We start from the raw sequence: 24,175 nt of genomic DNA on the forward strand, positions 1-24,175 counted from the left end.
CCTATGTCTGATAGAGTGCAGAGAGCAGAAACCTCCAGAAGCCTTTATGTGTTCTTTCTCCTTCCACTGAATTCCCCTGGGGCCAGTTCTTGTCTCTCTTCTTGGAGAAAAGAGGAAACATAACACATCAGTGCTAGTGAACGTGGTGGTGGCAACCAGACATTAGGGGTTTATTGAGCACTTAGATTTTAATTGGATTTTTTCTTTTGTGATGTCATTCATCATGGCCACTGTAAAAGGCAGAAGTTAAACAACAACAAATAAAAGGTTGTAGGCTGCCCGAGGCATGTTTTTACTAATTTCAGTTTAATGTGGCTGTTCCATTAAGTTTAATCATCTGGCTCACTTTTAACGATTCACCATCAAGTAAAAATTATCCACTTTCCTCAGAAAGTCACATCTCATCTGGGGCTGGCAGGACTTTTTACTACTGTACCTGCAACATTTTGTTCCAGAAGGAGCTCGTGGTCTTTGTTTTTCTGTTGATTTATTATTATTTTAAAGTGCAGCACCTTGACAAATAAATACAAGGATTTGGGGTTGTAGACATGGCCCCATGGAGGGTAACACCAAAGCAGTGCCAGCCTCTTTTTACCCGCTACGTGTGCCAGCTCTCATCTGGATTTTGACTCCAATTCAAAAGTATAACACTAATTGTGCAGGTTTTTCATGGTTTATGAAACTAGCTAATGCTGCCCTATTCCTCCCATTACCTATGGGTCACCAAGTAACTATCTGGCTCAGTAATCAAACTGAATCTTCTAAGCATATGAATCATCGAGACAGAAAACAGTGTAAACCGTAGCTTACCTCTGTGGTGTGCCTGGAGAACTACCCACAACAGCCCGAAAGGGGTTAGGTGATTTTTTTGCTGAAGTAAAAAATTAGATTATGGCTGATAGGCTCATAGAGTATAGTGCCAATGTTATGTGGCCATTTAAGAAGTGTTAAAGGTTGATAATCAGGTATGTCATAGGGCAATGAGAGAACAGTTGTGAAAAGGTGTCTGAATGGGGCTGAGACAGAGAAAGGAGTTATAGCAGAGAGAGAGAACATCTTTCTGCTAAACAGATTGAATATTATTTTAAATTAAGAAAATAAGTCTACAATCAAGTTAGGACAAACTGAGGCTTCACTGAATTCAATATATATACACACACATATATATATTGAGTATATATGTGTATAGTACATACTTCGCTCTCTGCAATGCTAGTGAATATTCTTAATTTTGTGAAGGCTGTAAAGAGCTTATACCAGGAAGAAATTCAGCCTTGCTTGAAGTACATGGTGGGGATTAGAAGTAGGTTCTGTATTAGAGATTATAGGGTCAGGTAAATAAAAATATCTTTCAATAAAATTTTATGTTACGTACGTGTTTTAATATGCTGAATTTGCATGTTAATGACTTAGTATGAGTTAACTACTTTATATCTGATGACTGCTTTACAAATTAAAACGCTGATGGCAGCATGTTATTGTGGCAGGTTGCTGGAACTAGTTGGAAATGGGGCAAATTCTCAGGCCCCACCAACATTCCAAATCAGAAGCTCAAGGAGTGTCATCCAGCAATCTGTGTTTTAAGAAGCCCCTCCAGGTAATTCTGATGAGTGTTCAAGTTTGGGGCTGCCTTAACTAGTATAACCACAATAGTTAAAAGCATGGACTTGGGCAAGGGAAAGGAATGGGCGTAGGGGAGCCTGGCTGGCTCAGTCGGTGGCGCATGTGACTCTTGATCTTGGAGTTCTAAGTTTGAGTCCCATGTTGGGTGTAGAGATCACTTAAAAAGATAAAATCTTAAAAAAAAAAAAGAGATATGGGTGGAAATGCATGCTAGGTACTAGCTGTGTAACTTTGGGAAACTTCGTTAATCTCTCCGAGTCTCAGTTTTCTCATCTCTATGTTAGGAATAATAATGATACTTAGTTTATGGGGACATTACTCTGAAAATTAATAAAATAACATATGTAAAATGCCTCAAAGGACGGCTCAGAGAAATGCTTCAATAAATCATTTTCACATCATAAACATGAAGTATTCAGAAGGTGGAAAGATTTGGGTCTGAATTCTGACTTTCCTGCTTAATTAACTAAATTAATGACACTAGCTTAGTATAATTCTGTCATCCATAAGATAGAACTCAGAATAAGGAACATCGCCAGCTATTCCTCCTGTACTTGCTGCTTAACAGTTGGTCACCCTTAAGCCGATGTCTTAGATCCTTGTCTTTCCTCATTTCACATATTTTTCCCCTGATGAGATCATCTCTCTATTTTCTACATTCAAATATTATCTGTGCGCCCTCGATACCCAAACCTATAGATGACCCCAGGGCAGACCATCTTCTGGAGATCTAGAGTCAAAGATGCATCTGATTTCCAGGTGAGTCTTGTGGACAACTTGTAGACAACTTACACTCAGTACTTCCAAGCCTACTTCATCACCTTCTCTCCAAACCTGCTCCTCTGTCCCATCTCCGTAAAGGCCACCACAGTCATTCTAGACCCTCCCCTCTGCCTCCATCATCCACTTCATTAAGCCACCAAACTCTTGTCAGTTCTACCTCTTGCATCTATCTGGAGTCACCTGCTTGTCTTCATTTCCACCACTCTGGTCCAAGTTACTGCCATTTCTCCCTGGTCTATCGCAGTGAGGCCCTCACACATACTCTGTCTTGCTTCCTCTCAGTCTATTTTTCTTTTCACAACTGGCCCGACTTAAACAGTAACAACACCAACTCTGAGGATGCCATTCTAATTCAGTCCTCCAGGGTTTTCTCTTTACTCTCAGGCTAAAAGTGCCCAGCCTCACTCCTTAACATGGCCTCCAAAGTCCACAGTGGTCTCTGCCCCTTCACTAGCCTCCTCAGCCACCATTCTTTCCCTGACACCCATATTCCAGCATACTCTGCTTCTTCCTAAAGGATACATTGATCTCTTTCATATCTAGGCCTCCTTGCATATGGTCCCCTTGGCATAAAGTCCTTTTGAAGAACTTCACCTGGTGATCCCACTCCTATATCAGGTCTGCATAATCTCTATCTCCTCAGGAAAGCCTTCCCTAAGCTACTAGTCTAAGTTAGATTCCTCTGCTATACATTCTCAGTTTATTCCCCACTTAGCCATTAGAGGATTCTATCCTTTTGATGACTCGTTTTCATGTTTTTTAATCAGTAAATAGCTAGATTGGAAGTTGCGTGAAGGAAGGTACCAAAACTGTCCAGTTCATTTCTATATTCTCAGCACCTGACATACTGGACATTATAGGTCCTCAATAATGAATGATTTTAAAGAAAGAATGAATGAATTTTGTAAAGATAAAATTCGACAAAATATCAATAATCAATGAAGGTTCTGACATATAGAAAGTAATCAATAAATCTTAGTGTCCTCCATCTCCCATCTCACTGGATTTTAGTGTGACTCTATGTACCAAGATTATACATTCCTGAAGTTGCCAGATCACTTAGCAATCACTACCAAACACCAGGCACATGGTCCAATCTGAGCAGTCTGAGGGAGGAGTTCAAGGTACTGCCTTAGATCTAAAAAGATTTCTTTAATAATCAATTAAATCTTAGTACAATAATAAAGCTAACATGTATTGGGTTTGGTGAAGAAAGTAGACAAGTTATAAATACAGTGAGTGCACTGAACATTATAAGTACACTGAGTGTTGGGACAGAAGTCATCTGTTAAAGGTGAAGGAGCTTCAAGACTTATGGTGCTATATTTTAAATATCCTCCTGTTGTAGAAACTAATGGATAATGAATGGAAAATGCTCCATTTCACAGAAACATTATTCCAATAATAAAACTAATTTAACTTTATGAACCAAGACCATTTGAAAACATATATGGGCCTGAAGAGCTGCATGAGACAGTGAATAAAATAATAAAAAAAACGCAGCACACATGCCTTCTACAAACTTGCAGTTTGGCTTGGAAGTACTGACTCTGAATAAAAGCAGAAATTAGACACTTGAGTACTCTTATTAAGTATTAGGAATAATAAGATAAGTAAAAAGCAGGAGAATAGCATAGAAGGCACTTCTATATTGGATAAGTTAGAGTCAGGGAACATGTCAACCTTTGATGGTTTATGGAGACTTCCTGGACGAGGTAACATTACTGATGGAAGAGAAATGATTTAGCATCCAGCATGAGCACGTGGCATGGTTTCAAGGCTCAGTGTGGGAGAAAATCAGAGAAGGCTTTGAGAATGTGCCTGGGGTAATAAAAGCAATAAAGTCAGCTAAAATAGAAACACTGCTTCCCTTGAGTTGCTGGGCCACATATTTTCGCACACTGCACTCAGATGTGCAAGGGAAGATGCAGCTTCCTTTTTTTTTTTTATAGTTTATCCCTTAAGCTCTAATCCTATTGAGTATTAGGAACTCAATATTAGGTTGCACATCGAGTCAATAATTTAGTGCAATCCAATAACGTCTACCTGATTCAATAATAGAGTCTCTTTAGATAACTCTTTTAGATAAATCTCAGTCTTTCTGGCTTCTGCTTTCTCCCCTTACCCCTGATCCAGTCCAAGATACCATCTGGGTGTATAAAGAAAAGAGACTCAGATGGCCTGTTGTCAGAGGGAAACTTGGGGGCTTTTGGAGTCAAGGGCAGTCCTTGTATTGCCCTCTGGCCCACTGGTTTCTTGGAGATATCTCTCATCCATTACTTTCCTCAGTGGCATCTGTGCTTTTTGGCAGGTGGAAGCATGATATCAGTTTTCCAAGATCAAAGCTGAGTAGCTCCATCCTGTATGCCTCATTGCCATCAAAAAAGCTCCTGATGTCTGACTGTGACTTCCACTACCCTTGGCTCCTGTGGTCTCAGCTACTGGGTTGCTTTGTCTTTGATAGGTACCAACTATGGGATCATCCATCCCTTCCTTGCCCTGGAGAAGCCTGGGAAGTCTCCTGGGGGCTAAGAGGGGGTTCTCCTTCACCACATGATTGCCCCAAAAGGAAATGGACAAAAACCAGTCTACTTTCACTTTTAACCCATAAACCTGCCACTGCTCCCTGGGGACTTCAGATACATAATCTCAAGGCTATATATAGAAAGGACTTCAGGTCTGTGGAATCCCTCCCTTGATTTTAGAAATAGCAAAATGAGTTTTGGTGACAGGAAGAGCCAATTCCCAGTATAAAAAATTAAGAAGTCAGTGGGAATGGAATGGAAGCATGACCTGCAGCCAAGAGCCTGGAACCAGTAATTTTTGGTGACTATATTTATAAATGGAATTCATGAGTTTTATTCTAGTTGGTTGGGCCCATCTCTTGATACATTAAATGGGCTTTAAAAAAATCAAGAAAAATCTCTTTTTCTCTGACAAAACCTAGGATCAAGCTGCCTCCATATCCCATGTTCTTTTTCAAGTGGACTATGTTGCTTTTTTATAATGACTTGAAAAATTATATTCTTCTATACAATATAAATAATTTGACTGATTTTTATAACAGTGGAAATATTTTATCTTTAAAGCATTCTCTTATATGATTCATCTGTTTGACAACTGGTCTGGCTGGGTTTTGGGAAAATAATAATAGCAGACATTTATTAAGCCTATTCTGTGGGCCAGGAAATGTGCTGAACTCATTACATAGATACATAAATTGTTACGCATCATGACACTCTTCATATTTCCTCTTAACTGATGAGGAAACGGAGGCAAAATAAGAGTTAAGTAATTTCTTAGCATCATACAACCAACGAGCAGTATTTGAGTCCATATGATCTGATACCTCCATGTATTCTGTTAACTACAACACAAATATTATCTCTGAATGTTTGCATTCAGATCTATGAACGTTCATTAAAGGATTACTCTGTACCAAACAATATTATATTTATTTTTTAAAAATTAAAAAAATTTATTTATTTATTTATTTATTTTAGTGGGGGGGGAGGGGTAGCTATAGAGAGAAGCAGACTCCCCACTAAGCACGGAGCTGGACTTGGGGTTCAATCTCATGACCCTGAGCTGAAATCAAGAGTCGGGTGCTTAACAGACCGAGCCACCCAGGCCCCTCCCAAACCGTATTTTAAGTGCTGAGTTACAAAGATCTATCTAATTCAGGATTTTCAACCTCTGCAATATTGACATTTTGCGCTGAGTAATTCTTTGTAATAGAACCTATCCTATGCATTATAGGATGTTTAGCAGCATTCCTGGCCCCTACCCACTAGATGCCTGTAGGACTTTTCAAGTTAAGACAATCAAAAATGTCTCCAGATGGTGCCAAATGTCCAGTGGGGGACAAATTGCCTCCATTGAGAACCACTGATTGAATTCTGTTTGTCTATCTATCCATCTGTCTGTAGTCTATTGTCTTTCTATTCTTCCATTTCTTTCTCATTTGTGTACTTTGTAAATTTAAAATACATTCAAATAATACTATACAGATTCTGCATTTGCAGAGACTCTACACGACCCCACTCAATTCAATTTTTATCTTTTGTTAGATTTAATAACCATTGAAACAGACCTTGTGTTATGTGGAGGAGAATTTCTGACAAAGTGCTAAAAGCAAAAGAATTTTAAATCTAAACTCAGGAGAAAATTTTTAATTCCCTTGACATTTATCTTTTATACTCAATACCTTGAATTTAATGTCAAAAGTACCAGAGTAACTATAAAATGAACAAAACTTTAGTGCTGTAATAGTTGTGGGAGGCAGGATAATAGCTCTCCCAAAGATGTTTATGTCCTAATTTCTGGAACTAGTGACTAAGTTACCTTACCTGGCAAAAAGGACTTTACAGATGTGATGAAGATAAAGGTTTTTACACAGGGAGATTACCCTAGATTATCCAGGCAAGCCTTATAAGGGAAGGAGGTAGGGGAGAGTTAGAGTCAGATGGAAATGTGATGATGGAGCAGAGTTCAGAGTGTGTGTGTGAGACACAGTAGGCTGCTGACTTTGAAAATGGAGGAGGAGACTATGAACCAAGGAACACAGGCAGCCTCTAGAAGCCCAAAAAGTCAGACGGATGCTCCCAGAAGAACATCCTGCAGACACCTTGATTTTAGCCCAGTGAAACCCATTTCAGACTTCTCACCTCCAGAATTGTAAGATAATAAGACTGTACTCTTTGAAGCCACTGAGCGTGAGGTAATTTGTTTCAGCAGCCATAGGAAACTAAGGCAGTAGTTCCTTATCCTTGGAATTCAAGGTGGTCTGAAATTGAATGTGGTCCTTCAAGAATCCCAGCAAAAAGTAAGAACACTCACCTTTGGTGAGCTCTTACTATGTGTCACATACTGCAAGAAAGTGTTGTGTGTTACATCAGCTAATGCTCATGACTCCAGGAGCTAACATTTACTCTCTCCATTTTTTTTTTCTTTAGGAGAAACTGAGGTCAGGGAGGTTAAGTAACTTACCCAAAGTTCAGGGCATGGGCAGGAGGGAATACCAAGATCTGCCTGTCTCCAGTGTCTATGCTAATTCACACCAGAGCATACTGCCACACAGCACTCCCCAGGATGATTACAGAGGTTTCTGCATTCATTGTATTTATTATATTAGACCCCAGGCTAAGTTATTTGTAAATTCTATTGGCACAAATGATACAAACTGTAATAGATGTTATTGTTCATTTGGGATTTATCAATTAAACAAATGCCTTTTGGTTTATTCATCACATGAAGTTATTTCCCCAAAAAGGCATTGTTTACTGCCTTTAGCTTGACTCTGGATGGCCAAGGTCTTTGGCAGACTGTGACATTAGTCTCAGCTCTTGCTTAGTCTAACATTTTCATTTTCAAAAAGCCAGTGGTAAATCAAGCTGAGAGCCAGATACCCAGTCAAAAGTTGATTTAGTAAGGCACCGTAACTCACTGGTTACAATCCTACCTTTTTGCCTGATGGTATCATCTCTTTAGTAATTGTCATATCTAAGGACACATGCCCACACAAAGGTACATGGACGCTCCCTGGGTCCCTTCTCTCTGATTTCCCCTCTCGCTCTGACACATACACTTTGGAAGAAAATATTAAAATATAAATGCAGACATTTGAGACATGATGACTCAAATGGCAGAAATTTCTTAAAAAAGGTTTCTCACTAGCTAATGGACTTTTCCTAAAATGTGTTTTTCTTCAGCAGTAAAAGATATGTAGGAAGGAATATTCTTATATTGACTCTTAGAATCTAAAAAGTTCAAGTTACAATTTTTATAAAACAAGTAGTTTGTTTGAGAGAGGGACTATTTCTTGTTCAAATCTTAACTCTCAAGCATCCTGAATGTACTCAATAAATGATGACTAAATGGAATTCTGTAACCTACTCATAAAGTTCTGGTGACTGATTCTAGGAGATAACATTATAAACACATTCATTTATTAGTTTTCCTTGCTTGGGAACCAGTTTATAAGTTATGATTTGAACAGTTTCTTTTTCTTTTTTTGTTTGTTTCTTTCTTTCTTCCTTTCCTCCTTCCTTCCATCTTTCCTCCCTCCCTCCCTTCTTTCTTTCCTTCCTTCAAGAGGCCGATGAAACAATCAGCGAAGAGAAATGTGTAGGATCTGGATGGCCAGGCTGGAGACAGTGTTCACAAGTGAGCTAATGCCATGAATTTGAGGGCTCTTCTCATACAGTTCCAATTTCTAAGCAATTATGCTTTTGTTTCATCTGTCCATCATGTCTAAAATACTTTCTGCTACTCCAATCACTTTGCCTGCCTGGCACTGATTCCTTTTGTGTTGTGTTTTCTATTCTGTCTCTTTATCCCGTATCCTCGTACCCTTCCTTTCTTTAGAAAGTACTTGATGGTTTGCCATTGTAGTAAAGTTTCAACTGCTGCATTATCATTTTAAAACTGAAGTAAGTGATGTCTAGACTGTTGGAAGGGAGATAAAATGGAGTAAAATACTGCCACTCAAGTTGGACCAAGTCACTTAGTTTTTCTTGATTTGGCTCTAAAAATATTTTCCTTAAAAAGGAAGGTGGATGGGTGATGACCAACATCAGAGCTTTTGCACAAGATAAATAGCCCCTCCCTTTTTTACTCTTTTTACATAATACCCATAGTTGGGAAGATGGATAGGACACTCAAGATACAAATCGTCTCATTACAAAAAGAATTTTTTTCCTTTCTTTTTTTTGTCTATATGAGATGAATCCTAGCCACGCCAAACCTCGTGTAGTAATAGTTGTTTCACAGCATGTAAATCAAGACATCATACCTTACACCTGAAACTTAAGTAGTGGTGTATGTCAATTATTTCTCAATGAAAGTGGAGAAAAAAGATACAGTTGGACAAGAAGGTAACTTTTTACAGTCCATTCTGCTTTACTTGACTTCTAAAGTGGAAGTTTGCTTTCCGGAAGGTATTTACCCTCACTGGGAGGTGAGGTGAGGAAGGGGGTGAGGGTGAGGAAGAAGCTGTAGGCTATAGATTAAGTAAGGAAATGAGCCAGTCTCATGCTTCCCAATTTGTAGAAAGAAAACAATAAAGCATGCTAAAATTTTGCATGACTGTATGTTAAAGCCGAATTTTTGGGCATCTTTTTTTCCTGTTTCTCTTCTGAATTGTGCTCATCTATAAATGGTAGAAAGAGTTAAGATGAGATTATTTTCCAGAAATGATTATTTTTCCTCTGAGAACTCAAAATATGTTGATTAGGAGAACATACAGTTGGTAAAGAAAAGAATTGGTCATTATATAGAATTTTTCTCTTCCTATATTATCACATTTTCCCCCATAGTTGATTTTCTGTGTGTGAATCATTGCAATCAACATTTTCAGGTCTTAAATGATTTCTTTTTTGCCAGGCCCTTGAATTGTCTGCACAATGTAGCTTTCTAGGAATTTTAGGAAAAATGTGCTTTCTATTGGTCAACTCTCACTTTTTCCCATTTTGCTTCAAACTTTCTTATACTGAGACCCTAAATGATGTCTGGTTTTCATTTGTAAAAGTCCTAAAGGAACGAACTTTTATGATATGATATTATTTGCTGTATATTCTCTTTTTATCTTTCTTGTTTATGCACATACAACTGTGTTGTCTTCAGTTTCTCTGGTTTGCACTAAGGTAGCTTGAGCTTTTTCCATTGTATCATAAAATATTTGTGTCATTTTGATGTGAAATTTCCAGAGGTAGCTTCCATGGAAAGACATAATAAATTTAGTTTATATGTTTACTACCTAATATATCCTTGAACTTTAAAGACTTTAGATTTTCAGTTGTCAACCCAGTGACACAAAACACTATCAGTGATATCCATATCAAACTATGCACACCAATAAACTGGGAAACACTTCTAGATTACATGGCAGGTTTTTATCTCTTTAGTCATTGCAGCTTAATTCAAGTAATATTTGGTTGTTTCCACTGTGCATATCTGTGCCAGGTACTTTTAAGGATACAAACATGAATAAAACATGTAGTCTAGGGTCTTGCAGAGTTTACAAAGATATAAGTATGTGAAGATTCAAATTCAATATCTAAAGTACTAATTGAAAAAGGAGCCCTGGGACCTGACATAAAACACTACTCAATATATTGAAGGTCAGAGTTGAACTTTAAACAAAGAATTAATTATTTTGCTCTTAAAAAGGTGAAGCATTCAGGGCAAGAAATTAAGTCAAGAGTGATTTTCCCTCAGTAAAACTTTGGTTCAATAACACAAGAGATTATGATATTAATTCCAACCTAACAACTTAATTACGATTATTCCAACTTAAAACATGAGTATACCCTAAGTGCAATAGTCATTTCTTGCATTGTTGGATGCATTCAAGTTTGTACTGAAAAAATAATGAGACCTAATCAGACTTTTACCATTTCATAGTGATTTAAATAATATGAACTCCAAATTGTGCCGTAAGGGGATGATGTTTTAAAATGAAATAAGAAATAGCCTTACTAGAAGGATCTACAAAAGTTACCAGGATCATCAAACAAGGTGAAGAGTAGTGCACATTTTATTTTTAGTTTGGTTGGGATAATAAGGAAGACTTCATATTTTTATACATGCGTAGTTCTGTGAATTGCTGTTCTGAGTCATATCTGCAGCTGCCTTAGCGGCTTGGCACCGTCTTCTGGCCCGTGATACTTGACTTCACGGAAGGAGACTGAACACTAGTGCAGTAATCCGCTGGGCACCTTTGCTTCTTCCTTCTCTTCCTTGGTCCCATTCTTTGAAGGCACACTTGATTGCAGGGTGACTTCCCTTCTTAGATGGTCTTCCCTTTGTGAGTATATGCCAGACCCCGTTCTAAGCCTTTCTGTGTATTAATTTATTAAATCCTCACCTCAATAACTTTCTTACTCCCTCATGTAACAGTCGAAGAAATGGGGAGCAGGGATGTTAACTACCTTGCCCAGTATTACCCAGGTGGTCATAGTGTAGCTGGGGGCACAGACACAGGCAGCCTCCTTGGCTATTAGCTTAACTCTCTAGTGCATAATTGTCGAATGAATGAAAAGCATTTTCTCTCCAAACCTATTAAAAAATGTCGTAGCCGAGATAACTTCTTCAATTGCCTCCTTATCTCCAATTTCTGTGTCCTCTAGTCACCATTAAATCCCACATCCAGCCCCATTCCTGCCCTCAGGTCTTCTGAAACATATCAATTCAAATATTCATATATTTCACACATCTAGACATTTTAATCTTTCAAAATGCCCCTCTTTAAGAAAAGAGTGTGTATGTATTCTCTGTGAATGGAAAACTGGAAGAAGCTGTGACTATTTTCCTGGTGAAATATTTTGTCATGCTGCTTTTCTTTTTTATTCCAGGTCACGTAATTTCAAATTTGATTCCTCACATTGACCTTTGAGAATATCTATTCTTTCTACTTATTTATCAAAATAGCAATAAAAAAAAATCTCTTTGTCTTAGGAGAATTCTGTACTTTCATTCAACCTCTTCTTTAATTCCAGATGGAAAGATAGGTTGCAAAGAATATTGATATATTTAGCATGCTCATGAGGATTATATTACATTGTCATTTTAATAATTGACAACATAAAAGCTTATAGGAAGGTGGAATTTGCTACTAGCAGACTACATCTACGCAACAAAAGATGCCTTCTTTAGATTCCAATGACACATTAGCATATCAAGATAATGTCTAAATTTGATGAAGGTTATCAAAGGCAGAACCTCTACCAAAAAAACCCTGTTTATTTTGATAAAACAGGACAGAGCATAAGGAAGACATCTTTTAATTTTGACGGGAGAGATAAAGCCTTCTGAAAGTTAAACTTATAACTCTGGTTACAGTATATTCTTGGCTTCTCGTGTTGAAATTAATGTCATTTAAATCAGTGGAGATGAAAAAAAAATCAATAAGTCAGGGATATTTATCTGAATTTTGCAATAAAATTTAGCCAAAATGATAATTAAGGATTTTGATTTGAAAAGAAATGTCAACCGGGATGTTGGCATTTTGCATATTTAAATTCCCATCTCCTATGGTGGGCTGATAATATGACAAAAAAAAAAATTCTGGTGCAAATCAAGTATTTGTATTACTTGATAACTGCACAAATAAGTTAAGGTAATCAGTAAATAAATACTTAGGAATGCCTATGGTATAGATTGGAGGGGATTTGTTATAATGAGCATGTAGAGTGCCTATAACTTTCCAACAACCCCTAGAACTGTTCAGTTTGTGGAGTTAGGAGATAATATAGCTCAGTGGGAACAAAAAGGATCTGACTCCTTAACTCTCTTTTATTCACCTTGATCCCTCCATTTTGTTCAACAAATTGAATTACAAGCAGGAGGATATGGGATTCCACAGACATAAATGACATGGAAGTTGGAGGATCTGGGGTTGGGTCCTTCTTTGCCTTGTTATATTTTACTTTGATTGTGTGACCTGGGCAATCGAACAGTGTTGCCTTTGGGTTTATGACCAAGGTCAGACATTCTAACCATTTTGCTCTCTACAAGAGCAGCTGTGCAGAGAGGGAACGTTTAAGACTCAGAGAACTGCTGTCACACAGGACATCTTAGCATCAAATAGCAAATTGAAGCTTATGTCATTAAGAAAGGGAACTCAGTTGGCGAGAATGGAAACACAATGAGGATTACTGCCAATATTGGCAGTTGGGAAGTTACTTTTTGAAATATTTCTTTCAAAGTACAGTCGACCAGCCATTCCACGGTCTCTTAAATACACTAACCAATTGAAATATAAAAATGTTAAGTGGCCTAGCATTAAATTTAAATGATGAAGAAGAAAGATGTGCCCAAGGCACTTGTCCTGACTCAGGGAGAAAAGATTATTGCAGGTCATTGAACCAGAATAGAAGTTTAGAGGTTATCAAGGGAAATAAAAAGAAAAGACACACTTTCACCACGATGACCAAAAAGACTGCTAATTGCATATCTAGTTTTAAAATGCCCACATGTAACTATTTTGAATATCACTGATGTAGTCTGAAAATTAAGATCAAGAGAAAGTAAAGGGAATGTGCGTAATCATAATGCAAACATATTTGTGTAGCTCTTTAACATTAGTCTTAATTTTTTTTTTCCCTTTCTATTTACCCTTGGGTTTCACACATCAGATTCCTAGCAGATATTTCTGGCATTGAGCCACATGCAGTCACTGAATGTCAAAGCATGTTCTGGGAATGTTTTTTCATTCGTGCCTTGCAATGGCTCTGTGAGTAGTGGACGTAAGGGGAAGGACTCTAAGTGAGCAGTTGTGAGGTCAGCCAAGCTCATTGCCAAGTCTAGCAGGCTGAGCACTTAGGCGGAAATACTTGAGTACTCTGAGCCTTGGTTTACTCATCTGTAAAACAGGGATATAAATCATATCTTGGCATTAGTGTTGCTATGAGGATCAATGAGATAAGACACTCGAAGCCCTGAACAGAGTGTCTGGAAAGAAGCAATAATGCTCAGGAAATGTTAGCCGTGACGATGCTTTTAATCAGATGCTGCTGTTTGAAGTGACTGACGGTGGTGAAATGACTCTCCGAATCACCCTTCAAATTAGTGCCAGGAGGTTTCTATACTGAAACTTAAGAGGCTCTTTTCAGAAAAAAGAAAGAAAAAAAAAAAGGAATACAAGAAAGCAGTATCTTAAGGATAGCATCTTTTAAGTGGCCTTCCAGGATGAATATCATATTGCTTCGTGTTTACTGAATTCAGACCATGTGATTCGAGGAACAAATAACTGTTCATTACTAATTTTAAGGGGGTATATGGATGACAACTTTTATTTTTACAAACCATTAAAACATTACTGTTGGGCAACCCTGTCGGGACCCCTCTCACTTTTGAGAACTTTCTCTGTTTCTCTGCTTAATAAACTTCTATCTCTTGGCTCAAAAAAAACAAAAACAAAAACAAAAAAACCCAAAAACCCCACAAAAACAAAAACCCCACAAAAAAGCAAAAAACAAAACAAAACAAAACAAAATAAACTACTGTCTAATTATCCTTTGTTAAATGGGGTAGACATTAATTTTAAAGACTCAGGAGACAGGCATCTTAGGAGGACCTGTACATTACAGCCTCAAACAGAACCCAAATTTTCATGTTGTTTAAAGAAAGCACAGGGCAGCCAGGGTGGCTCAGCGGTTTAGTGCCTCCCTTCAGCCAGGGGCCTGATCCTGGAGACCTGGGATTGAGTCCCACATTGGGCTCCCTGCACGGAGCCTACTTCTCCCTCTGCCTGTGTCTCTGCCTCTCTCTCTCTCTCTCTGTGTGTGTCTCTCATGAATAAATAAATAAAATCTTAAAAAAAAATAAAGAAAGCACAGCATATCTATTTTTTTGGGGAAAACTCCACAAGAGAAAACCATCATCAGCTTCCAAAAGGGCATCAACTTCCAAAAGGGCAACATCAGAAAATATCTATGAAAATGCACAGTTTGTCAAATGAAAACAGAACTCCTGGTATGCCGGTACAAATAGAAGTATCTCGAATGCTTCTAATGGAGATTCATCTCATGTATACATATTATGTGGAAAGAGAACAGAGAGAACATTGTAAAGAATAAAACGGAGAAGACCAGGGAATTCCACATTGCTGTGGGCAGTTTAATGAGCATGTGCAAATCTTTTGCCTAAAACTGGGCCAAGGTCTGAGGTTTTCAATATTTTCATCCTTTTTTTTTTTTTTAAAGATTTTATTTATTTATTCATGAGAGACACAGAGAGAGAGGGGGGCAGAGCCACAGGCAGAGGGAGAAGCAGGGTCCATGCAGGGAGCCCCACGTGGGACTGGATCCGGGGTCTTCAGGGTCACGACCGAGGCCGAAGGCAGGTGCTCAACCGCTGAGCCCCCCAGGCGTGCCGCATCTTTGTATTAATGATGCCCACAAGCCCAGGATCTAGTCTCTACGGACCTACGTTCTTCTTTTCGTATTGAACTTCGTCTCCACCGCAATCATCATCGAGGAGCTGCGACACTGTGTGCAGCTGGCAGGGCCCTTCTGCCAACGACGATGCTGCTAGTCTACTCAAGCCAAAGGTAACCTGGGCGGATTTCGAACGAGATCCACCCGCCCTCCTGTCCCCCCTTGGCGGGAGGGCAGGTGCCTCCGGGTCTTCTGTGCCAGCGGTAGCGCCGCTTCCCCCCGCGGGCGGCCTGCGGGGTCGGGAGGGTCTCGGCGTCCGCCCTCCGCGCTGCCTCCCCGTGACCTTGGCCGTGTCGCCGCTGACCTTGGCGCCTTCTCACCATCGCGGCCCCTATAGGCGGCCGAGTCCATATCAGAATCCTAAACAACGCAAAACCAACTAAGATTCTCTGGCGGAGGGGACTCTGATCTGGCACCGTCCTCGCTTATCACAGATACTACGGGGGATCCGGGGGCAGAGGACGTCGGCGAAAGGATGACGAGATCCTTTGAAGTCGCCGAAAGTTGCCCCCAATGGTCAGGTGTTCGGGGAACAGAATCCCATCCCTTATCCCCGTCTGTCTGTGTATCTCAGTCTTAAGCCCAGGAACTGACCCATACGGGGCAACCCTCCCTTCCTCCCTCGCTCCCCTACCTGCCACCGCCTTCTTGGGGCGGCGCCTTGCTCTTGGGGAGGCGCGGAGGCTGCTCCTAAACCCGAATCTGGACGGTCAACGTCTCACCCTCACCCGTAAGGGGCCTTCCCCACCCTCGGGCCCAGGAGGTGTACCCTTCCCCCCTCCCTCCCCTGCCTCCCTCCCCCTCTCCTTCCCCGCTCCCTCTCTTTCTCCTCCCGCCTCTTCCCTCCCTCCCCCTTCCCCCTCCCTACCCCTCTCCCCTTCCTCCCTCCTTACCTTCGCCCCTCCCTCCCCCCTCCCTCCCCCCTTCCTCCCTCCTCCTCCCCTCTTCCCCCTCCCCCCTCCACTGCCCTTCTCCTCCCCTTTCCTTCCTCCTTCCCCTTTCCCCCCTCCCCTTCTCCCTCCACCCCTCTCCCCTCCCTTCTCCCTCCCCTTTCCACCCCCTCCCTCCTCTCCTTCCCCCCACTCCTCCCCATCCCTCCCGTCTCTACTGCTCTCCCCCTTCCTTCCTTCCTCCCCTTCCCCCCCTTTCCCCTCTCCTTCCCCACTCCCTTCTCCCTCTCTCCTCCCTCCCCCTTCCCCCATCCTTCCCCCATCCTTATCCCTCTGTCCTTACCTTTGCCCCTCTCTGCCCCCTCTTCCCTCTCCCCTTTACCTCTTCCCTCCCCCTCCCTTCCTCCCTCCCTCCCTCCCTCCCTCCCTCCCTCGCCCTCTGCGCCCCGGCTCTGCGCTCGCCTCACCGGCCACGGGACCCAGGGACAGGCCGGGGGGCCCACGGGTCCGGTCGCCTCGCCCCGTGTTCCAGGTTGTACGTGTCCCCTGGTCTCTCGGCGCCATCGTCACCCCGGCCTCGGGGCTCCCTCCCTCCCTCCCTCCCTCTTCCCACCACCGCCCTCCTGCACCTCGGGACCCCGGGATCCGCCCTCCTGCACCTCGGGACCCCGGGATCCGCCCTCCTGCACCCCGGGACCCCGGGATCCGCCCTCCTGCACCCCGGGACCCCGGGATCCGCCCTCCTGCACCCCGGGACCCCGGGATCCGCCCTCCTGCACCTCGGGACCCCGGGATCCGCCCTCCTGCACCTCGGGACCCCGGGATCCGCCCTCCTGCACCCCGGGACCGGAGCCGCAGCCGCAGCGCACGGCCACCCGCCCCCAGGCGCGGCCGCACTTGTCTCCCTTAGGGCCTCGGGCCCTCCGCGCGGTCAGTCTTCACCTGGTTCGTTCCGGGCCCCAAGGATAGACTCTGGGAACTGCCACTTAATTCGGCCCACAGCAGGGCTTAAGGTTCCCTTGGCCCCGGGACACCCCTTCCCGCCGACCGAGCGCGCTGAGCATCGGGGAGCCCACGGGGGCCGGAGGCATTTTCGGATTTCTTTGGATTTCGAGCAAAACAGCGACACTTGGGCTCCGTCGGGCTCCGGGTGGTTCACAGGGTAGTTCACAGTTTCAACAGTAGGTGGTGCTACCTTCCTTTCGGTGATGTCATCTGTCCCCGGATGCCCCACAGTGTCCGTGCTGGGCGGGGACAGTGCAAAATCAATGTGGAAAGGAAATAAGGCGCAGGGTCAACCCTTAGAAGTTGTGCAGTGCCCAGTAGGCGCCCGCATCCGGTCAGTAAGGAACTCTGATTATTTCACAATAAGATCAAAATACTGTTTTTTCTGTTAATTGCTGTGTATTCCCCACCCCCCCACCCCCAAATAGCTACTTATTTGTTAGAACAAAAATACCTATTAAGTTGTTTGGACCTGTTTCTTGTGTCCTGAGCACACTGTGAAACCAATTATTGAGATAATAAGGGTACCGTGAACCAAGAATGTTTTGGAACCTCTGCTATAGTCTAATCCTATTTTTTCTTGTTCTTTTCCAAAAGTTTCTTAACATCAGGTATATGCTTTGTCCCAGATCTACTTAAAAGTAGACCAACCTGTTGCCACATGAGGAACAGACTTTTCTTAAAAATTTTTTTTTCGGTCTATTTTTAATTAGTAAAAGTATGTTATACTGAAATCCTTTCATGTGTTGATCAAACATAACCCCAAAGGTAGATTCGGGGGGAAATGCCCTGTTAATAGAGCAAGAACACCTCTTAAACACATCTGACATAGCAATGCTGGGGACCACGGCAACCTCAGTGATTTGCCCTGGCCTTTTTTTTTCCCCAACAGATATTCTCTTATGTGTCACAAGGAAGTGGAATGAGGTAAGGATGATGGTGAGGTAGGGAAATATGTCTAGCTGCCAAAAGAAATATCCACCTCTGACTAGTTACATTGAAGCTGTGATTGGGAAGGGTTTTTGCCACCATCCTCTACATTTCTCACCCACTGAGAGATCCCTTAATTTCCTCATTTTACTTCTGCAGTGATATAAAAATCAATATCCCACTTCAATGCATTACAGATAATCATTAATAGAGTGTAGACATGGATTTTGTCACCAATAATAAGAACATCCTTATGCACCTATGTGCCAGCCACTAGTTCTCTTAGTTTAACGACACTGCGACTCCATGACGTAGGCACTGCCTCCTGCATCTTCTCGACGAAGAAACTAAAGCCTCGGAAGGTTAACAACCTGGCTGGGGCCACACAAATGGCAGTGCAGTGACGCAGCCTCAGATCTGCTGGAGTCCACAGCTCAAAACTTTTCCCCGTGGCAAGATTACCTCTCACAATGATCATGGTAAACTGATTCCTATGCAGTTTCCTCCATTTCAGCTTCTAGCATCCTGAAATATCCTAGCCTTTCTTTAAAAATACGTAGTATTTTTGCTATAAAATGGCATCACGATTTTAGAAGAAAAATGGAAAGAAAGGGGAATCGATTACTTAAAGCATTTAAAAACGACTTAATCTTCTATGACAATGTTATTTGTACTATAGAAAATTGCAAAGATTAAAGATTGCAAGATGATGATTATTATTATTTACAACCATTGCTCTGTTGATATAGTGCTTGCCAGTCAGATTTCACACGGACATGGAGTGAGGTACAGGTAAGTGGACTGTCTTTCTCCAGCAGTCACACAGCGTGTGAGTTTCACATCAAATACAAGGCTAAACCCTTGGGGAATCTGTGTTGACGTTCACCCCTTCACTGAATACTTCCTCTCCTACTTTATTCCACATTAATAATTCATTCATTGGAACAATGCCTGGTTACCTCAGCCCAAGCCATGGATGGCTTTCCTTCATTTATAGTGGTAAATACTTAAAGAGAATATTTGCACCTCCTTATTTAGGGATATCTGATAACAGATTGGAATGTGAACATGCAGCCCTTGGAATCTGCAAAATTTACGCTATTTGCATGATATCCCAACATAGTCGTTTCAAAATCATAGCTGCAATCATAAACAAAGACATTTTATCATTTCTGTTATGTTCATCCTGTTTACATAAAGGGTATGTGACAATTACATTTCCTATCAATACCATATTGTGGGACACAGAACCCTGCAAAAGTGCAAATCCGTGTCTCTATTTTTTCCCCCATCTTTGCAGTATGCAGAGACTCTGCAACAAGAATGTAGCTGATGATAAAATTTCAGTGAAACTCACGATGACAGTCTAACCGAGCTGTTTCCCTGACTCAGCTCCAGTAACCTCGAAGGGCTATGATAAGTGATGCCTCCTCATTCTACTTTCTAGAGTCAATAAAATGGTCAGATGATATTGGGAACTAGCACCTTTACATAACCATTTGTCTCTTTTGTGAACCTTGCCACAATTAAATCACAAGTTTGCGAAATGCCTGGCTCTTGCCAATTATTTGAGACAAGACAAACCCAGCGGCGGTAGCAAAAGTAACAGCAACCAAATCTGAGGCAGTGGTGGATTTTGAGGACAAAGGGCTCCGTTTGGTCAGAGAATGGATGGCACTGTCGGGAGCAGTGTTAAGCAGTAGTTAATTTGAACCTGGCCAAAGGACTGACGCTCAGAATGTTTGCTTTCAGAATGAGAAAAAGGAGCCTTCCTTCCCTTACAGCTTAATCGCTCTATTCCTATTTTTAATACCATCCTACTTTATAGAATAGCCGGACCACATTTTTCAAGCTAAAGTAAAAATTAAAGGATTTATGATAATCCTATGTGGATGGTTGTGGGCGTTTCTTTTTCAACTGAAGCATTTCTTTCTTTGTTGCATTGCTAACATTTCCCAGCTTCTTGCTACAGTCTTCTTCCCGAAACTACTCAAGTGAAGGGAAAAAAAAAAAAAAGGTCTTACCAGATAAGCAACAATTCTTACTGTATTGGGGGAACAGTTCACATCCTCCCCATCTATTTATTAGGAGTAACTTCTTCAGGCTTTAAAACCAGAATGTCAAAGCGCCCAATGGAATCCTACCTTGCCCACATACTGATAATCGGATCCCGTATATTCCTCCAGGAGAAAGAACTGATTCCACATCCAGCTCCTTTTCGAACGGTTCAGCTCATTTTTGCTGTTTCCAGAGAGCTCCAGGGCCCGTTTCTTTGCCGGGAAACCACTAGTCCTCTTGGATAACGGGGTTGAGAAAGTTGGGTAGGGCTGACCAACCCAAAAGAGTAGCAAGAAGTACCGGTAAGTTCTCATTCTGATGACACAGTCCAGTCTCTGGGTAGTGGGTACCCTGCTCCTTGAAGTGTCTTTTTTCACTGCACTGTTTCCAGCATCATTCCTCCTTTCTTCCTTAATGTTCTTTGCTTGGCTCTCAGAGGATATCTGGAAAGAATAATAACATATCAAACATTTTTAGAGATGCTTAAAATTCAGTGTTAGAGCAAATAAGCTCTGGAAAAAGAGGACAGAAATTTGAATAGCGAAACAACAAAAATAAGTTGGCTATCAATTTCGAAGTGAGGAAACCGTTCTTTCAGATATGCTAAATGGAAGGCATGTGCCGAGTCGGAAGCTGCTGCTTTCCTTTCTCCTTTTCTATCACTTAAAAATCTTATTTTAAGTCATAGCGTTGCTGTAGGTCAACATGCCAGAGTCGATTATTTCACTACTCTTTTTCCTCTCGCGTATGTGGGCCGAGATCTAGTTAGAAGGAACGAGTCTGTGTTTCTGATTCCATTTGCATATTTATCCCCATGAACAAGTCTGAGGCAAAGAATATCATAGACAATTTCGGTTCGATTGAAAGTGGATAACGTTGAAGTTTCACTAGAATGTATTGAGTACCTGTGATGCATCAGCCTAAGTCAAGACAGAGCCTATTCTTCAGACTCTTGGCTTCAAAGATGTGTTGGGTGGGAATAGACCGGCCTGTAGGGTCTATCCCAGGTCAAGTAAGGTTAGAAAAAAAAAAAAAAAAAACACACACCATCTTCTCTTCGGAATGCATGCTAGCATATTGAAGTTTCTGAAGGAAAATTTTATAACAATGATGCAAGCCTACATTTAATAAAGGGTTTCCCAAACTTGACCAGGAGGCTTTTTCCCCCTCATGTGACCTAATAACACTATAGGATGGGTTACTGAACAACCTATAGAATGTGTATATAGCAGAATATAGGAGTTAAGTGAGCAATTCTGTTTAAGTTTCTGTAGGAAATCCTGGGCTTTCATCTCTAAATTTTACTTGTATCATAAGTCATCAAGGATATATAAAAAAACTGGTCAAATAATTTCTAGGTAATTTTCACAGGTACATCAAATATATGTCAGTATCACAGTGAGGAGAGTCGACTACAAGGTCTCCAGAAAAGTCAGCTCTTATACTGGTGTATAATGATTTTCCATGACAAATATTAATTTTCAAGACCATAATCTCGCATTAAAAAAATCCTTGGGCCAGACTGTCTAGCAAAGATGTTACGGTGTGGTTTACTATTTCCTGTAATTAGAGCAATACATACCTATATTTCCATCCTAAACTTTTCCACATTTCTTGGAAATCCAACAAATTACTCCTTCGTTGTACTATTCGATATGAGAAAACTATTTTCTTAGATAATACTAGCACTAAAAATGAAGCGCTTGGTAATGTAGAACGTAAGAGTAATTAACTTGGTAGCTTCACTGAATAAATGCAGATGAAATCTGTTTTAGGTAATCTGATGAGAATTGTTTTTTTCTCTATGTCAGAAAAGATATGTTCACTTGTCTCCTATTATTCTACCTAGTAAAGTATATATGACCAGTGTTCTGATTTTTTTTTTTTATTCCAGCAATGAGTAATTATAGTCAACCGAACATGCGGTTTAGTGAAAGCTTTCTATTGGAATATCAGTGAAGAATTTCATACTGTTCAGCATTTTTAAACCTTTATTCCATTACTATGCATCTTCCTGACAGCAGGCGGGGTGGGGGGTGGGGGGAGTTGAAAATTCCACAGGTGAGTAAATTAGTACTGTGACAATTAGTCATCCTGGAAAAATGCCAGGCAATCGTATACTTGTCATTAGATAGCCTTGGTACAGGTGTGGAATAACTGATGATCAATTAGGCCATGACAATTCTTCTCTTCTCCTGGATAGTATATAAAGGGGATTGGGGGAGCATATGGAGAAAAGCCCTCTGAAGACATCTATTCATTTTTAGTAGTAGAGATTACACTGAGGTCGATTCAGTGGAAATTACATTTTTCTTAATTTCTCATATTCTCCATTATTTGCATAGACAAATCCTGCAGTGAAGAATTACATGTCTGCGGCTGCACTCAGTGTGTGCCCCATGGTGCTGGCAGGAAAGAGGGATTCAGAGAATGGAGGTGTCAGCTGTTTAAAAGACAGACTCCTAAGGGCCATTTTAAAGAAAAATCGATCCCTGTGGGCATTGTGTGGAAACTCTACAAGCTGTTGCCACTTGAATATTAAATATTAGTTCTTTTTAATATCACAGATACCAAAATGTCAAATATTTCTTTTCTTTCTTTCTTTCTTTCTTCTTTTTATTTTTCTTTTCTTTTCTTTTCTCTCTCTCTCTCTCTCTCTTTCTTTCTCTTTCTTTTTTTTTTTTTGCTTAGTTGGTAATGAGCTTTTAAAGTGATGCAAATTTAAGCAGTGTTTCTAAGTGTGTTAGAACATCTAGATTTGCCATCACCCAGCTCATTTTGTATCAGCTTGGCAGGGTGTGTCCTTGTTAAAAACTCAATATGCAAAATTACTAAAATTACTGTGATCCACTCATATTTAGTATTAGCTTTTTAGAGGGATAGACTTCTGTGTGAAAATCATAGTTTAAAAAACTCCAACGAACTCTGGACTATTGAATGTATAACTTAGCAATTCTTATTTAATACTTCGTGATAGGCAGGATTGCCAGTGGTGAAGATTGTCAGTGCTGGAGCCAGACTGCCTGGGTTTAAATCCAGGCTCTGTTAGTTGCTGTGAACTGCTTAATCTCACCGTACCTTAGTTTCTTCTGTAAATGAGGATAATGATAGTGACTACCTCATAGGGTGTTGTAGGGATTAAGTCATTACATGCACAGCACTTATAACAGTGCCTGGCATTTAGTAAGGTATTAATAGGTATCAGCTGCTATTATTATTATAACTATTGTTATCACTATTGCTATTGTTACTGTGATGCATGAAGAATCCATCTACAGCACACCACAAGAGTCTGCAAAAGATAGCATAGGTTTCCCTCTTCTGCTTGAACATTTTTCTACAAGCATTTCTGAGCGAGACAAATTATTTTAAAATTAAAAAATAGAAGCACTTTAAAAATCAGAATTATGCCATTTGTTGATCTTTTTCCTCTGTGTAGACTTCAATTCGGGATTTCACAGTCGTAGTGTAAAAACAGAGAAGGTGGAAGCTTTATGCCTGCTGGCTGCATGAAGAATGTGGGCAAAAAGGAAAGTTCACTGGAGGATGGATTCATTCATAGAATCTGTGTTTTTTTCCCTTTCCATTTTGTTATGTTAAGATTTTAAAAATCATCTTTACTTCATTCACATGAAAAAAAAAATCAGAACCATGGGACACCTGGGTGGCTCAGTGGTTGAGCCTCTGCCTACAGCTCAGGGTGTGATCCTGAAGTCCCAGGATCGAGTCCCACATCAGGCTCCCTGCATGGAGCCTACTTCTCTCTCTGCCTATGTCTCTTTCTGTGTCTCTCATGAATAAATAAATAAAATCTTAAAAAATCAGAACCAGTTTCAAGGTAGTAATTTTGACCTTGTAAAAATGGTACTGGACAAATGTGTCTTCTTATAATTAACATGCTGTTATTATTCTAATGCTACATGGGATAAGAATTTGATAAAGTTTAAG

General features: G+C 40.8%; 1 protein-coding gene across 1 annotated transcript in view; it reads right to left on the reverse strand.

The window, feature by feature from the left end:
* The window catches only part of CDH6 (cadherin 6), a 55,465-nt gene extending 34,795 nt beyond the window's left edge, over positions 1 to 20,670 (reverse strand). Inside the window, exon 1 of the mRNA XM_038535409.1 lies at positions 20,314 to 20,670. Within this exon, the coding sequence (XP_038391337.1) occupies positions 20,314 to 20,541 (228 nt within the window). The 5' untranslated portion in view covers positions 20,542 to 20,670. The remainder of the gene's footprint in view (positions 1 to 20,313) is intronic.
* Between the last annotated feature and the right edge of the window lie 3,505 nt (positions 20,671 to 24,175).

This window comes from Canis lupus, chromosome 4 (assembly GCF_011100685.1).
Source record: "Canis lupus familiaris isolate Mischka breed German Shepherd chromosome 4, alternate assembly UU_Cfam_GSD_1.0, whole genome shotgun sequence".
NCBI classification, from domain to species: domain Eukaryota; kingdom Metazoa; phylum Chordata; class Mammalia; order Carnivora; family Canidae; genus Canis; species Canis lupus.